Genomic DNA, 18869 nt, shown 5'->3' with positions numbered 1-18869 from the left:
TATAGAGAGTAAGCTATGTATATATTTAAGGAATAAGTTGAGATAGTGACCTGGGACAGAGTAGAAAGCCAACAGAATTGGAGCTGTATTCTATTCAAACAGCAAGGCTCTGTCAATATGAAGCAACTTCAGCTGAACTGGGACTTTTTTTAATAACTCACATCATAGATGCATTAATAATAATAATAGCTAATATGTATATATGACATATAAATTACTTTATATATGCAAATTTCCCCTAAAAGCTCAGTAAAGATTTAAACTGATGTTTTTGCCTTAAAAAGACCCCAAGACTTTGTTACTCCATAATGGGGCAACCAAGTGGCGAATTGTATGGAGTACTGGAATTGAAGTCAGAAATCTCATCTGAGTTCAAATCTGCGTTTAAGCCCTTAATAGCTGTATGGCCTTAGGCAAGCCACTTAACCCTGTTTTCCTCATTCTCCTCTGTAAAATGAGTCGGAGAAGGAAAGGCAAACTACTTCAATATATTTCCAAAGAAAATAACAAATGAGGTTACAGAGTCAGATTTGACTGAAAAATGATTGAACAGCAACAACAATATACCCCATTTTATCCTATTTTAATTTCACTACAACTTTGTGGAGTATTTAACATTATCTTCTCTTCATATAGAAGAAAACTAAAGCTTTGAGAGTGTAAGTGACTTATCCAGCCTCAAATATTTAGGAAATATCTCAGTCTGGATTAGAATTTAGGGTTTCCTAACTCCATGTATGCAGCCCTAATTATATTCCATTTTGAATAGACATGATTGGATATGGTTTATCTAATCCAACTCTCTCAGTGCAAATGTTGGTAAACATGTGATTGAAAGTAAAGTTACACTACAGAGTATTTCAGTGTTATATTAATTTGTATTATTTAAAATTCACAATATCTTTAAATTTAATTTGATTACTCTACATGTTGAAAATATACAGAATGAGAATAGGAAAAGTTCAACTTTTCACTCAAAAATGCATAGCTAGTAATCTAAGGATAGAAATTGAGACTAGGTTATTTTGTCTCCATATCCAAGGTACTAACTAACCATTATTCCTTGCTAACTAAAGTCTACTGAATTTGGGGTAAAGGGATAAGTTCAAATTCTTGCTCTTATACATACTATGGATGACCTTGTCAAATCATTTAATATTTCTGAGCCTCAGCTTCTTTAACTAAAAAGTGATGTAATTAGATAAGATAATTTGATAATATGATTAGATAGTATATGATAATATGATCATAAGATGATAAAAGGTTGCTTTTGATGTAGCTATAATATTATTACCCTATTGTGAGGTGTTGTTCTTTTCTTGTTTGGACAATTTGTTTCAAAGAGGAAAAATGATATTTAGTATGAGAAATAGAGAAAGAAGATTAAAAAAAATAACATAAACAAACCTGAGAGTATCTAAGGGGAAAAATAGTCCCTCAGATAAAAGCATTTTTGAGGAGAGACATAATATTCTGAGAGAATGGGAATAAGAGTGTGCCCTTTAGAAAGAACGTCACTTACTGCTGTTAGAAATGACTGAAGTACATTGTTTCTCATGCTAAATTGAACATTACTTTATTATGACCTTGAAGATAATTTCAAATAGCTATTTGGGCAACTTTGGGACACACGTATATATATGCATTTGTATATGAATAATATCTGACAGAAACAAACATTTTTCTCCATTTTAATTAAGATAAGTTCAGGTTATTAAACATGAGAAGAGCCTGATTTGATGGATCCAAAGTCAAATGGTAGGACTCAGTGAATTCAATGAAACTACTTATAGATGACAAAGTCCCATGAAATAAGAAGCCACTTAAAGAGAAATTAACATTCAGTAATAGAAGACAAAAGAGTGTAGAAACTGAGAGTAGCTAAGTACAGCAGAAATTAGCTGCCTAGACACAGGTTCTCCTGTGGAAGCAGGGAATTGATATGACTGTGGGAATATGTTGATACTGAGAGCTGATTGGAGAAAGTATCAGTATATTCTGTTTAAAAGCTTGTTAAACACAGATTCTATTGTTATCTACCCCACTTGAATGGAAATTTCTAAGGACCTTGTTTATATTTTTCTTTTCTACCCTCTACCCTTGACTTGAGAGTGAAAATTTTTTAAAGATTAACTAAAAAGCTTTGAAGATCTAAAGATTAAATGACACATTTTTACACTAACTTTCCTATTATCTTTTAATGCCTATATAGGGGAATAAGTCTAGGGAAGTCTGTGAATCCTATACTTATAAATACTGTTAGCTAAAAGAGTTTAAAAATTACTTCAGGTGCCTCAGAATCAGAGGACTGGATTCATTTGGGAGGTGATTGAAAATGAAGAGAAATAGTATTACTCAACAGGTGAGCTTTGATGCAACTTTTTTTTCCTAAAAGAAACCAAAAGTACTTAGGCCTGACATAGAATTCTGAATTTCTTTAAACACATGGATTTTCCTATTCAATTACTATTTTCTAGATTTCTGTAAGTCTATTATCATCCCTTCTCCAACTTGCTAAAGGATACCTCTAGACACTGTGTGCATTGTCCATGGGAAAAAAATTAATCCAGTGTTATGAGGAAAATATTTTGTCATTATTTCTTCTTTTAATTTCCATTTAGTGAACATCATGTTATAATCATTCTTATTCATCATTCAATGAATATTTTACATTTAAAAAGTAAGGGTGTCATTATGACAGTTTGGAAATGGGAAACATTCCAGTGGGTATTGAGGAACTACAGTCATGAATATGAAGTCTATTTGATTTAAAAATTGCCAATAATTAGGGTATGGAATCCATCACAGACATAGTGCTATTATTAGAAGAGCCCTGGGAAGCCAAGAACTGACCCAGATGCACAAGCTTTTCATCCAGGTACAGTTTAACCACAGAGCTGAAAGGGAGAGTAGAGATGGCATATGTTGCCTCTTTCCCACTTTGGGGTTCTTTTGACATTGTCTCCCTTACCTCTCCCCTGGCTTTCGGGATTTGCCTCTCCTCTCACCTGAGTTTTATGGATTATTTCATGGTAGCTGTGATAGGATAAGTAATGCTATAAGGATTAATTTTATTGTAAGTAATTACATACAGAAAGTTTCCCCCCCCCCAGCAATTTCTAGCAAAAGGTTTAGTGTATGATGGTCCTGGGATATGAGCCCTCTATTTCCCATAGGTTTCTGTATTAATGTTAATGTTTTCACTTATTTGTTTATTTTTGCTTCCTTTTTACTTTTGTCTAGTTTGTAAAGACATTACTTCCAAAAAGCTGAGAATTACCTCTGTATGTGTACATGAATACAAACATTCATACACATACAAACAAAACATAAATGTGTGTGATTCTAGGTTTAAGATTAGTCAGTTTCCAAGAAGAGAAACATGGAGCAAACTCAAGACCTGTTATGACTTATAGGCAAGTTTGTTTGTTTTTTGAAGACAGTAGATATAGAAATATGAAAGTGTGAAATAGAGATTGTTAGAAATATGTAATATTTCTTGTAGACTTAGGATGCCTAAAGTTCAGATAGGTTCTGATGGAATGCTCTTTTATAATGAGATGACATTCTTCACTGTCTTTATAGATTTCTCTACTAGAAGCCCAATAATAAATATTTCAGATTTAAAATAATCAGATTTTGGACATCTTTATAAACATCATATGACCAAGTCTTTTCCAAACATTGTATATTGCTTCTTTGCAACCAAATTAGCCAACATGTACAAATTCTTAAACAAAACAGATTGTTTTCTATCCAGAGCCATAATCAGTGTTTTTAATTATGTAGTGACAGAATCAAGCACAGAATCTCAGATTTCAATAGAGTCTCAGAGATCACTCTGTGTAATCCATACCTAGACAATAGACCAAACAAGTAGCCTTAGATATTTGGCTGAAGGCCTCAGGAAAAGGGATGACCCCTGCACTGTGCAAAGGTAGTTATCACTACTACCTCCATAGACAGTCCATTACAACTAAATGCTAAAAAGCATTTTCTGTCATCAAAACTAAATCTTTCTCTTTACCATTTCCACCTACTTTTCTTAAATTTTTACTTAGAGGACAATTTGGACAAGAGGAATCTCCTCTTCCACATTTTGACAACACTTTAATTACTTAAAGACTGGTGTTCTCTCCATCCCTAAGACATGTTCTTTAACATATTAATAAGAACAAGGTCCATTTAAAAAGACAAATAAGATAATAATAATTAGCATTTATATAACATGTTAGAAACTGCAAAGTGCTTTCAATAATTTTCTTATTTCTGTCTCATAGTAATCATTTTGGGATAGTTACTAAGCTATTATTATCTTTTTTTGAACTGATTAGGAAACTGAAGCTCAAATCAGTTACTTGCCCAGGTTCCCATCCTTAGCAATTCTAAGAAGCAAGTTTACCCCTAAGAACTTAATGAGAGGTTTATAAATCAAATTCCAAATATCACATTTTACCAGCTGCTTCTTTCTTCCACATGGCAGTCCTTTAAGTGGAGCAATATAATTAGCACCCTTTCCAATCTTCTCTTTTCTAAGCTAAACATTCCCAACTCCTTCAACTAATCTTAAAATGGAATGAATTCAAAGTTATTCACCATTATTTTTGCCCCTCTCTAAACATTCTTCATCTCATCATTCTGCTTCTCATCTGAGCTACATAAAATAGAATAAGAAACTTATCAATTTCTGTAGCAGTCTACCCCTAGCTATGGGCAAGGGGAACAGTTGTTGGTATGTGCAGATTGCCTTAGAAGAGAGCATGCTCAGTCTTGCACATGGCTGGGAAGGCCTCTGACACTTGACCCCAGCTTCCCCCAGGTTAGGCGAGAACACAGGTTTCTTTGTGCTCACCTGGTTAAGAGAAACCACACCTATACCTTGCCATTAACCAATGAGGATCATCCCTATGTGTATATTTGCATATCAAAGGGTATATGTAGCCCAGCAAGCTCCACCTCTAGCTCTCTCTCTCTTTCAAGAGCTGATGGCTGTCCTGGCGGGAGCTTGGCCAGAGGCCAAGCTCCATCTTTAAATCTTCTCTATCTCTCTTTCATCTCTCTGACCTGTGTGGTATTAAATGTGGATCTCTGGACTGGTAAAAAGCCTACGGAAGGGTCCTTTGATCAGAGCTTAGCTGTGGCTCATGGAAAATTAATAAAGACTCATTCCTGCCACCTCATATCTCTAATTTGACTCCGTCATCCCCCTCGTGGAATCCAAAACTTCTATCCTGTCTCTATCTTACTACCTTAAAGCTTCTCTCCCCTCTGAGGAAGCTTTAATTTCCTCTCAGAAGGCAGCATAACATTACATTAACTTTCTTGGGATGCCATAACACTGTTACCCAAATGGAGCTGGTGACACTCTAAAACCTCCAGGTATTGTTTTTAGGCAAACTCTTTACTAGCCATATCTCCTATATTTTATGTTCATGAATCTTCTTTTGTATGTTGAGTTTAAGATTTTTCACTTTTTGCTCATACATTTCATTGAATTCGATCTCGTCTGAAGTTCTAGCTTGTTAACTTTGATTCACGTCCTGATTCTCATGATTTTATCTTTGTACCATCTTCAAATTTGATAAGCAGGTCATCTAATGTATACCTTTATCCAAATCATTATAAAACATGTCAAATAAGACAGCAAAATGCATAGGTCCCTCAGGGAACATTAGTGGAAACCACATTCGAAATTTATAATGAAACATCAATGACTATTCTTCAGGAATGAGGATTCTATCATTTCCATATCCTTAAACACTTAAACACTCAAATTCATCTAGTCTGTTACATGTTAAGATTTACTATATCCACACTCACACATATGTGCACACACATATATAAATTATACATATATATGCATATATTCACATAAATTCAAAACTAGCAAAAATGATGGAAACAGTGTAATAATTTCCAGACTCTCATGGAGAACATATTTATATTCCTCTAAGGACACTGTCAGCCTCTATAATATGGAAAGCAAACTTTCTTTATTCCCTACACAGTTCTATCTTCATTTTCTCCTGTGATGAATCTATTTTGTCATGAAGTGAGCACCTGTGTGACCATTTAAGGATTAAAAACGACCAGGTGTGTATGCGTGAGCATTTCTCCTATATATACTGTTCTCCTTTCTGATTTCTCAGCATGCCAGTTTCAGAAAACCCTTAAATTGGAGAAAAAATACTAAGAGATTTTAAAAAACACAACAAATTCATGTCCCTAAAAGGTTGCAGTTAACTATCTTTTTATGCAGTTACACTTTAGACATAGGATTTACTATAAATACCAGTCCTTAGTTTTAATCTACATGTAAAATGTTCTCCCCCTCTTCTGACTATGCTGTTGAATGTAGAGAATAAGGGGATAATGGATGAATAATTTATAATGACCTATCAAGTTCTCTGAAGCTGCAAGAATTATTCTCATAAAGAGTATTTTGAGACAGAAAAATGAGTTACCTTTTGCTTTGTCTGATGATCTCTGTGCCTTTTTTCCAAGAAACCATAGCTCTGGGAGAAGCCATTGGTTTACATTCAATTGTAACATTTCCACCAACTTGAACAATGGAGATTTTTTGCAAGGGATTTTTGGAGAAATCAGGAGCTGAGGCTAAAATAGAAAAAAAAAGTCACTAAAAGTACAAACTTTGATTCTTCCATTAACTGCACAAGTATCAATTGGGCAGAATGACCGCAAATTACTCTGTATTAGCTTTGTATGTTTTGTATTCACTTGTCTGTGTATTTGTTATTCCTCTGCATAATAAAAGCTTCTTGAGAGCACAGACCCTTTGTTTATGTATTTGTATCCCTAGACATCACAGTATGCCTAATATATAATATCATTTTTAGATGCTTGTGGAAACAAATTGAAGAGTGACATCAAAGCTACTGTGCAGGGAAATGTGTACAGGAAGAGAGGATTCATTCAATTTCATTGTCAATTTAATTCAGTTTAAGATTTTACAAAATTCCTACTACAGAAAAAGCACTGTGGTCAGATTAAAAAAAAAAATTAAGAAGCAAGCTAATCCCAGCCCTCAGATAGATGACTAGGTGGTGTGGTGGAGGAGTAAAAGAATACAGAGCTCAATGTTCATAAGGCTTTTTGCTTTTATCCTTCTATGGACATGAAATACTAATATTTGGGGGAAGTTGTTTAATCTATGTCCCATAGCTTACTCATCTATAAAATGAAAAAAATAGAAAAATAATAGCATCTATCTCATAGGATTATAATTATCAAATGAGTTAATATGTGTGAAAAAATTTTCTCTAATGATGAAGTGATTTATATATGGTAAATTCATTTTTGCTTTTATCAGTACAGTATGTGGTAGAGTCTAATATGAAGCCATCCTTTCCATTCAAAATCTTGGGCCCCATCTACTGTAGCACAATATCTCATAAAAATATTAAACATAAAGTTACAAATGGCATGGCCACTCCCCTTAAAGAAGTAGATAATCTTGTATAAAAGATAGGACATTTAAATAACTTCTAGATATTCTATATTAAGTATCTTTTGAGAGGTATGAGTTTAGAGCTAGAAGTTTTGAGAGAAAAGAGCATTCACTTAAACAAGGGAATTTTCAAGAAGATAACATCAAGGAGTTGGTATATGAACAGGGTCTTGATATGAATCGGTACATATTGTATATGGGAAGATGAAGAATGAATTTAGGGCATCTGAGGGAGAGAGGAATGTATGAAAAAAATAGGTATATGGAAAAGCAAAATATGTACTTTCTGATTCATAAGAAAGCTTCCAAATGTGTGTGATGATATACTTTGAAAGTCCTTAAATGTCATTCTAATGGAAATGACCTAGGAAAGTAATACTCCCAAGACAGACAGTTAAGGGATACTATGGAAGACAAAGTTCAAATATGGCTCAGACACTTGCTAATTGTGTGACTTTGAGCATGGCATTAATAGCTGTTGTCTTTGCTTTCCTTAACTGTTAAAAAACGAGTTGTTATGAGCCTCCAATGATATATCACTTTGTGTAGCACATGTTGGTACTATACAAATGCTAGTTCTTTCCTCCTTAGGCTCTTAAAATTATGGAGAAAGGAGGAAATGCATATTTCATCATTGCAGGGAATATTCTATATGAAAAGTTCTCTACAAATGTAAATCAACAATTTATCTCTACTTTATATGCTAAGAAAATTACCTGAGTACAAAAATAGAATGAATCACTGTGACCTATATAGTCTGTATCAGAAATAAGAATAAATTCAGATGTCTTTCTAACCCTTAACCTGGACCTATATCTATTATACCAGTATGTCTTTCTATCATAATAATGTATTCTATAAATTAATATAACAGACTGTACACCATGGATTGCTAAAGGATTGTTCTACGGGCAGGATTATCCTAGAATCTTAATAAAGTTCCTTTCGATATCGAAAGCTTTTGTTCTAAAACCTGTTCCCTATCCTGCCTCTCTTTCAAGGATGGATTATTTCTTCAGAATCCTTGTGATTTAAGTACATTCAATGACTTACCCAAGTATATGCAGTGAATAAGTATCTTAGGTGGAATTTGAACTTAGGGCATCCTGATTTCATATCAAGGTCCCTATTATAATCTAACCTCTAATATGATCAATGTACTCATTCTCTCTTTTTTTTTTTACATCATATTCCTGGCTTTCCTCCTTTACCTTTGACATTTTTTTTAATCCAAAAAAAGTCTTAGATTAAACAATAATATTGCTTGAGTATGTTGTGAGCAAATATGGGGATGTAAAGAATACTCTACTCCCTTTAGACCTCCACACACCCACACAAAAGGAAAACAAATCACCTCAAAACACAGGGAAACTGAATGAACTCATCTCAATAGGGTTAAAGGAGAAAGTGGCCTAGGCAGTATAGCATCTGTGAGAACCAGAAGAACTTGGAGCAACCCAATAAACTGCAGTTCTATCAGAGACAGCAAAGCTGCAGTATAAAAAAGAGGTTAGTCCAAGATACTCCAAGATACAAGATATAGAAGGCAGAGAAGGCAAGAAATCTACAAATGCTCACATGGTAGCAAAGCTCTGGGGATACAGATAAGGGAGAGGAGACTGGGAACTGGAACTATAGAACATAATCACTCCTTTGTGACAGCAGATTATCTAAGGAGGTGGTGCTCAGAGCAGGAAACTTACTAAGCCCAGGCCACTTGGAAAAGGCATGGAACAGGCAGAGTGGGTATCAGAGCAACCCCAAAACAACAGGGGAATTGGTATCACAAGAGAAAACAATTGCAACCCTCCCCAAAGGAAGCTGGTAGGGTTACCTCTTCAGCAGACACAATGTAAGGAACAAGGGCAGCCAGGCCTAACCCAAGTTCCAAATGAGAGTATTCTGTAATCTTGTAGCAGTGTGCCTCTACCCCAAGAACAGAGAAGAAAACAAATAAAGTAATGGGGAGAAAATGAACAACTAGAAAAATGAACAAAAGAGAAAATAAATTGCTGACATTAGAAAATAGATTTAGTGACATAAAAGACCAAAACGTAAAACTAGAAGAGGGCAACAATATCAAAATGGAAACATGAGAAGCCTTAAGGGGAAGAGTGAAAGGATGTCAGATGCCAAAAGAACTCCTGGAAGAACTTGAAAAGCAATGCCAAATAATGAGATAATTGGCAAAAAGACTCAATAGCTGGGGAAAATTCAGTAAAAAAATCAACTTAATAGAATTTAGAATAGACCAAAAGGATAGTGAGGCACAAAAGTAACTTGAAGAAAACAGTATCATAAAGAACAGAATAAATCAAATGAAAATGGGGAAAAATGTTTAAAAAAGAACTCTTTAAAGAGAAGGATTAGATAAATGAAAAAGAAAACAAAAACTCAAGGAAGGGAATAACTCCCTAAAAATTAAAATTGGTCAAATAGAGGCTAACAAAACCATAATGTATTAGGAAACTATTAGACAGAATTAAAAAGAGAAAAGAAAAGAAAATATAAAATATCTGCCTGGAAAACTACCAACATGGAAAATAGATTCAAGAGAGACAATCTAAGAATCATTGGAATACCTGAGAGCCATTAAAAAAAAAGACACCATGTTATAAGAAATCAGCAGAGAAAACTGTTCTAATATCTTCAATTAAGAGTGGAAAATAAAAATTGAAAGAATTCACTGATCACTTCCTGAAAGAGACCCCAAAATTAAATACCCCCAGAACTACTGTAGTTGAATTCCAGAAATCCTAGGCCATGGAAAAATACTATAAACATCCAGAAGGAAACAATATATAAATCAAGTAACCAACTTTCCCTAGCAAGTTCTATATTAAGGAGTCAGGAATTATGGAATTTGATATTCTGCAAAGCAAAGGATATAGGATTACAACCTAGAATTACATATCCAGAAAAACTGAGCATAATCTTATGGGGGTGGGGGGGAATGATGGTTAATACAAGAAAATAATTACAGAGTATTTCTGACCAAAAAAAAAGTTGAAATGAAACATCGATGACCAAATTTGACACACATGAAAAGAATAAAAAGGCAAAGTGAAAACTTGAAGATTTTGATTAGATTGAATTGAGTACCTTCATACCTGGTAAAGTGATAAGAAAAAAAAACATATCTATGATACTTGAGAAAGGTAAGGTACATAAAGTATACAAGATACATAAAGTATCTAAAATAATTAAACATATCATTATTAGAGCAGTGAAAAGGCGTATACATATAAAGAAGGAAGGAAGCTAAATAAAATGGACTAATATTAAAAAAATAAAATGATGGGAAAGAGGAAAACATGGCATAAAAAGAAAAGGAGAGAAAGGAGAAGTTAAATTACCTCTCATTAAAAGGCAGATGGAGGGGGTGGATCTCGGTAGCTCAGTGGATTGAGAGCAAAGCCCAGAGAGAGGAGGTCCTGGTTTCAAATGTGGCTTCATATACTTCCTAGCTATGTGACCCTGGACAAGTCACTTGACCCCCTTTCCCTAGCCCATATCATTCTTCTGCCTTAGAACCAATACCCAGTATTGATTCTAAGACAGAAAGTAGGGATGTTAATAAAAAAAAAGAGGCAGATAAGTGGCAAATACAGTGGAGACAATGGGGGGGGTGGCTATGCATGAGCCTTATTATCATCAGAAATAGCTCAAAGTGGGAATAACACCCACACTCTGTTGTCTATAGAAACCTATCTTACTCTATTAAGAAGTAGGAGAGTGGAGAATATAAGGGAGGTGGAGGGATGATAAAAAGGAGAGGGAATTGGGGGATGAAATCACTGAGAAAAAAATTTTGTGAATAAAGAAAGGCTAAAAAGAGAAAGAATAAATAGTGAGGGAATAAGCTGGAACAAAATACAACATTAGTAATAATAACTATAACCTTTTTTCCTCAGTAATCCATGGAATCTTCACAAAAATTCAATACATACATAATGGAACATAAAAACCTGTAATCCAAATATAGAAAATCAGAAATATTAAATGAAACCAAAGTGCCAAATTTATACTTCTAAATAAACCAATACAAGCAAATTAATAAAATGGAATAAGAGAAAGTTAATTAATTAGTTATTTAAACTTAAAAAAAATAAAAAAGAACAAAGTTAAAATCCTCAAATAAACATCAGATTGGAAATCCTGTAAATCAAGGGAAGTATTAATAAAATTGAAAGTATGAAAACTGTTGGACTAATAAACAAGACATCTAATAAATAAGATTTTTATTTTATGTAAAAATAAATAGAAAAATAAGTAAACCATTGGTTAATGATTAAAAAATATGAAAAATAAATTATCAGTGTCAAAAATGAAAAAAAGAGCAATTCCTAGAAATGAAGAAAAATAAATGTATTTTGGAACTCATTTCTCAACTATTCACTAACAGACTTGACAATCTGAGTGAAATAAATGAATACACACAAAAATACAAACTACATAGAGGCTTTTTATATTTTTTTAGATATGAATAATCGTCACCACCACCACCAACAGAAAACATTTAAACAAATGAATATGTAATCAAATTATTTACAAAACCACAAACTCCACAATATTTACAATTTGTTTAAAATATGTAAATTATATATCTATACTAATATAAATATTCTCTGCTTTTAATATCACTTTGGATTTCTTTTACTTTAATACTATTTTCTCTTGATTTTGTAGCTTTTTATGTAATTTTAATATTATTAATTTTTCTTTTCTTCTCTTCTCATCTCCATATACTTCATTATTTTCTTTATATTTCTAATTGTTTGACATATCTAGTAACATAATATAATCTAGTACATTCAAATAACACCATCTATTTAGTCATTTCACTAAGTCATTCCATTTGTATTGTTTCAGTTTTTTTTTTCATTACAAAGCTTCCATGAATATTTTAATACAAACAGAACTTTTTACTCTCTCAATAATTCCCTTAGGGCCTAATACTAGGAATATAACCCCCAATTCATTGCGCATGAATAGCTTTATATCTCTTAATACATATTCCACCTTATTTTTAAAAGTTAGCTGCTTTAGCAATATAATTAGGTTTGTTTCTCCATATTCCTAACAACATTTAATTTGGTCAACTTAACTTTCCAGTTCTTAATTAACATGGTTAGCAAAATTGGTCCTTAAGCAATAGATACAATTTATTGTCAGGATCATATGCTTTCCAAAACCAAATCTTTCCATGTTGGCCATACCCAGTAGAACTTTTGTTCCAATTTACCTCCTTATTCTGATAAGTGTTAAAGTAAGGCTTTTGCAGAAAATTTATTCTCTCTAAACCACTGTTGTAGCAGTAGAAACTCTGCCTGTATTGTGTGTATGCTTAGACTTAGATCTACTGACCTCATGTGTGGGCTCTCCAATTTTCTATTCTGCTTAACTTACCTAAAGCTTTATTCATATGTTTAACTTCTTTCTTATTAAATTTTATTAAATGTATCTAATTGTGAGAGGGGAAAATTAAAGTCCTATTATTATTTTGTTACCTGTTTCCATCTGTATCTTATTATTTTTTACTTTAAAAATCAGGATGCTATACACTTGGTCCAAACAGGTCTATGTGAGGCAAAATACCTTCATCCTTTGGCACTGTGATATGGAAATCACATTAAAAGAATGATATGTATTAATTTAAGGTCGCCAAGGAATTCAGCTATGTAATTCCTAAATGAAAACTCAAGTCAGCAGTCAACCTTTTATGGAGTTTTTAATTAGAAACAGGAGGAAGAAAGGTATGAGAGAGAGAGAGAGAGGGGGGGGGGGGGAGAGAAGGGAATAGGGCTTAAATACCCCCTCTTAGGCTGGGCCAAAGGCCCAAGTCCTTAGATAGCTGAGGCAAAGAAAAGAGATCAGTCCCTATCACTCATGTGACCAAAATGGAGAAACAGTCTCAGGGGCCTCCACCTCCAGCCTCCTTCAGAGCAAGCCCTCCTCTCAGACCTCTCCAGAAGCTCTCCCTCCAGGACCTCTCTCCTCTCAGACTCCTTCAGAGCAAAACCTCTCAGAGCAAAACCTCCTTCTCCTGTCCTCAGACCCCGCTATCTTTAAGGAAACCATCTAAGTCCCCTCCCCTCAGTTCTCACATCTACCAATCACTGTCGATGTCTCCCCTGTGCCAATGGTGGCTCTAGCTTAACCCAGGACCTCCCAGAGGTCTGTTTCCTTTGCACATGTCTGTTGAAGGTCATATTTTCAAGTAATTAAATCTTGATCTTTGCTGCAGCCCTTCCTAAATTCTGTTATTCTGAGTAGGGTGGAGATTGTAAGTTCCAAGACCTGGTTCTGTTATTCCAAGTATCTCTATTATAAAATCAATCATGACTCAAAGAACTTCCTGTTCTATGCTTAGGCATAGGTCAAAGCCCTTTCCATTGTTTAGCAAAAGGTTTCTGTCCTAAAGTAGTCTTAAGTAGGGAGGAGAAGGTTCCTCCCATGCCAAGGAGTTTCACATTCCAATAGAGTTCTTACTATCAGTAGGAAATTTTTCAAGTATGAAATTTCCCAATGGGGAAATTTCCAACATTCATAAGTCTAAGAAATTTTAAGGTTTACAGCACCCCAATGGTGGGTGTTTCAGAGTAATATCATATCTAATGGCCCGGTGTTCCCTGGTATTCCCTGGCTTCAGCATGCAATGTGGCCAGCAAAGGAGGAGATAGTAGGGTTTAAAAGGCAAGCATAGGAAGGAGAAGGGCTCTTTTTACTACTGTGCTTAAACAGAGATGGATTCCATGGGCTGATTCTTGGAGAGCAGCAGCCAATGTGGAGGGGGCTGGGTTGGGCTGAAATATGGAACCAGATCTTACTTTAAATTAGTAAGGCTGAAATCTCTCAATCTCTCTCTCTCTCTCTCTCTCTCTCTCTCTCTCTCTCTCTCTCTCTCTCTCTCTCCCCAAAAGAAATATAATTGCCTTGTTTATTCCATCCAATTATATCCATTTGAACACCCAACTCTGTTAGAAATTGTGACCCTGCTACTCTTGCACTCTCTGAATCTGCTGAAGCATAGTATATTCTACCCTAGTCCCTCAAATTCATTCTATGAGAATTTCTCATTTTCAATGTATTTCTTAAAAAAACGAACAAACAACAACCAAAAACCAAAAACATTTTCAGGTCCTTACTCTTGATCCTTTCTGCTATCTGTTTGCTTCCCATGTGTGAAATTATCCCAGTAAACTCAATGTCATAGTCATAGGCTGTATATTTCCATATACTCCTCACTCTGCCTTTATTTCCACTGCATTCCTCTTCAGATGTCTATTTCCTTTGACCAATGCTTCTTCAAATCATATTCCATCTCCAAAATCCTCCCTTATCTTCTCCTTTTACTCTTCTATTTTAAAAAACGACCAATCTTTACAAAAGGAACTCCTTTGTTGCTTTCCCCTTAGCTTTTTATTTTAATTGTATTCCACCTTTTCAAATATATCTTCCTTATCCTCACAATCATGCCCTTCTTCTTCTTGATAAGAGTTTGACTCTAAAAAAATTTCTCTCTTATCTTGTCCTAAGAGTCATTGCCTATCTTATATTATAACCCTGCCACTGTATATGTACAAAATCTAGGTATCCTTCTGTTGCCTCCCTTTTCTTATCCCCTTGCCCTCCTTTCTCTTAACTCATCCTTTCTTCTCTTATTCCCTCAGTTCTCCAAGGGAACTCCCAGTTTCTCCCTTTCTTCAATACAAATTCCTTCCTGTTTCTCTGTATATTAAGTAACTTTTTACCCTTCTAATTATGTATGTTTTCTATTTATCTCAGATCTGATGAAAGTAAAGTTATTGTACTACCATCCCCCCATCTGTTCCCCCCCTTATGTTTGGCAGTTCTTTAACTCATCCCTCCTCCCTCTGAGATAGCCATTCCACCCTACCTCCTCCTAGTCTATTACTCTATAATTTTAGCTCATTCTATTAAATTCACCTTGCTTTCCAACTTTCCATTTATGCATGCCCCTTCAGAATATTCAGGCAATGATGCAATTCTCAGGGGCCATAGATGACATTTTCCCATATAGGAATCAAACAATTTTATCTTTTGGTTTGCTTATGATGTCTTTCATTACCTTTGTAAGTTTCTAATGAATCAGATATTCTGTTCAGTTCTGGGTTTTACCTCAGGAATAGTTGGAACTCTTTTAGTTCATTAAGTATCATTTTTTTGTGTTTTATGATAATTCTCATTTTTGATGAATATGTTATTCTTGGTTGTAAACCAGATTCTTTTGCTCTACAAAATGCTGTTTTCCATTTCCTGCATTCTTTTAATTTTGTAGCTAATTTATTATTATTATCTTTTGTTATTCTGACAGTAGCTCCACAATATTTAATATTGTTCCTTGTTGCTTCTCATATTTTTTCCCTTAATCTAGGGATTATGCAACATTAGCAATGATGTTCTTTGGATTTTCATCTTTGGGTCCCTTTGAGTTGATGCTCAGTGGATTCTTTCAATTTCTATTTTACCCTCTTATTCTAGAATTTCTTGGCAGTTTTCCTTGATGATTCCAAAAGTCTTTTAGGGGTGTCTCATATTCTTTTCTATTATTTCATTTTTTTATTTTATTATTTCTTTTTATTTGTTTTAAGAAATCATTAATTTCCCCTTATTCATTTTTTAATAAATTATTTTCTTCTGTATCTTTTCCTCTTTTTCTAATTGGGTGATTTTTCACAATTTTGTTTATTTTTCCTGTATTGCCCTTATTGTTTCTAAATTTTCCTCAAAGTTAAGGTCATTTTAAAGTTCTTCCAACAGCTTTTTTAATGCTTTGAAGTGGGTGTTTTTACTATATTATCCTTCGAGTTTGATCTGAGGTCTTTTTTGTTCCTATAATAGCTATCAATAGTTACTAAAAAAGGGAACATGGCAGAGTGGGGCATGAAGTTTCCTTACCCTCATAATGGCCCTCACAAACAATGAAAAATAACTCCACGGAATCAACACTAAAAGTGACAAAAACAGACAGGAGCTGGGAGTGAAGATGAACAGCCAGGAATAAATATGGAGGATGGTTTCTGATTTATCTGGCCTCATACCCACCACTATAAGCAGAACAAACAGAACAACGAAATATAGAAGGCATTCCCTTCAGGAAGAGGTTTTGGGGAGCAGTTTTATCTACCCCAGGAGTGTGCCCTTGTGAATATGTTTGCTATGAGACTTGGGTCCCATCAGGGTGATCACTCTTATGAAAGTGGGATCCCTAGTTACTGCCAGAGCAGGAAGCAGACTGATTACTTGCAGTTACAGTGGCAGAATTGTCTGCAGGTTCTTGTTGCAGCAGCTGAGGTTAATCACAAACTGGCCATATCAGATCTCAAACCATATTATAAAGCAGTTATTGTCAAAGCAGTTTGACAATGGACTAGATTAGGTAACCAACACATGGCAGTTAACATTCATAACAACTTAGTGTTTGATAAACCCAAAGATCCAAGCTTTTGGTGAAAGGGCATGTTATTTGACACAAATTTTTGGGAAAACTGGAAAGCAATATGGCAGACACTAGGCATGGATCAACATCTCGTGCCATGCACCAGGCCAAAATTAAAATGTAAACTTGATCTAGAAATAAAGGATGGCACCATAAACAAATTAGGGGAACATGGACAAGTTTACCTGTCAGACATTAATCAGTAAAGAATTTATGAACAAATATGACAGAGGACATCACAAAAAAATAAGATAGCTAATTTTTATTATATTTGGTTATAAAGGTTTGTTAAAAATAAACCATGAAAGCAAGATTGGAAGAAAGGGAAAAAAAATATTGGGGAAATACAGAAAATTTCCCTGACTAAAGGCTCATTTCTCAAATATAGGGAACTGAGTCAAATTTATAAGAATAGAAAGCATTTCTCAATTTAAAATGGTCAATTAATTAATATCAAAAGATATGAACAAGTAGTTCTCAGAAGAAGAAATTAAACTATGCATGATTATATAAAAAGGCTCTGAATCACTTTTGATTAGAGGAACAACGACAAACAAAAAACCCAAACAACTTTGAGACACCACCTCATACCTTACAGATTGACTAACATAGCCAATAAAGGAAAATGATAAAAGTTGGAGGGAATTTGGGAAAATTAGGACACCAATACACTACTGATGCAACTATTCCATAGGGCAATATGGAATCAGGGTTATAGGGCCAAAAACAATGCATCCTCTTTGACCCATCAATACATTGCTTGGTCTGCCTCCTAAAGAGATAGATGAGGGAAAATAACTTACCTGTTCCAAAATATTTTTAGCAGCAATTTTTTTTTTTGGAGCAGCAAAGAAATGGAACCTGAAAGGTTTATCATCACTTGGGGAATGGATAACAAATTGTGGTTTATGGTTATAATAGAATACTATAATTACAATCTCAATTACAGACCTCTCCCACTAAAAGATTAAGTGGGATGTTTACACTTTTGGTTATTAAATCTAAAAATGGGCACGGGAGTTAATTTTATTTTCACAATCAGGGGAGAGTTAAATTTAATCTTCACAAAGCCACAAAAAACAACTAATTCAATTGCAAAGCACATTGCAACAAGTAAAGTCAGATATAAACAAATGGAGAAAAGTTAATTGCTCATGGATAGTCTGAGTCAATAAAATATAAATGACAATTTTTATCTAAATTATATTACATGGGGGCAGCTGGGTTGCTCAGTGGATTGAGAGCCAGTCCCAGAGATGGGAGGTCCTGGGTTCAAACTTGACCTCAGACACTTCCTAGCTGTGTGACCCTGGGCAAGTCACTTAATCCCCCTTGCATAGGTCTTATCACTCTTCTGCCTTAGAACCAATATCCAGTATTGATTCTAAGATGGAAGGTAAGAGTTTTTAAAAACAATAAATAATTGTATCTAATAATTGTAACAATAAATAAAATAAAATAAATTATATTACTTATTCAGTGACAAGCCAAAATAACAAAACATTATTTTATAGACATATAATTAGATTTATTTGAAAGAACAAAAGATCAAAAACACATTAACAATATGTGAAGGAAGATGGCTAATACCCGATCTCAAACTATATTACAAAGCAGTAATCATCAAAATAATTTGCAAAGAAATAGAGGGAAGAATCAGCAGAATAGATTAGATATAGTAATCAGTATTAATGACTGTAAAAATATAATGTTAAATAAACACAAAGATTTTAGTTTTGGTTGTAAACTCTCACTATTAGACAAGAATTTTTGGAGAAAACTGGACAGCAGCTTGTCAGAAACTAGTATAGAACATCATCTCACACTAAATATGAAGATAAAGTCAAAATTGATAAATGACAGACATAAAGGGTGATATAGTTTATTTAGGCTATCATTGACATTTTACCTGTCACATATATAGATAAGGGGAGAATT

The 18869-nt window shown here is 34.2% G+C and overlaps 1 protein-coding gene across 1 annotated transcript in view; it reads right to left on the bottom strand.

Annotated features, from left to right (window-relative positions):
- CNTN6 (contactin 6) overlaps positions 1-18869 on the bottom strand; it is a 493040-nt gene that overhangs the window by 110209 nt on the left and 363962 nt on the right. The window contains exon 11 of the mRNA XM_007500105.2: positions 6465-6615. Within this exon, the coding sequence (XP_007500167.2) occupies positions 6465-6615 (151 nt within the window). The remainder of the gene's footprint in view (positions 1-6464; positions 6616-18869) is intronic.

Source organism: Monodelphis domestica, chromosome 7 (genome assembly GCF_027887165.1).
Source record: "Monodelphis domestica isolate mMonDom1 chromosome 7, mMonDom1.pri, whole genome shotgun sequence".
Lineage (NCBI taxonomy): Eukaryota > Metazoa > Chordata > Mammalia > Didelphimorphia > Didelphidae > Monodelphis > Monodelphis domestica.
The sequence above is the reverse complement of the archived record's forward strand: the minus strand, read 5'-3'. Positions and strand labels throughout refer to the sequence as shown.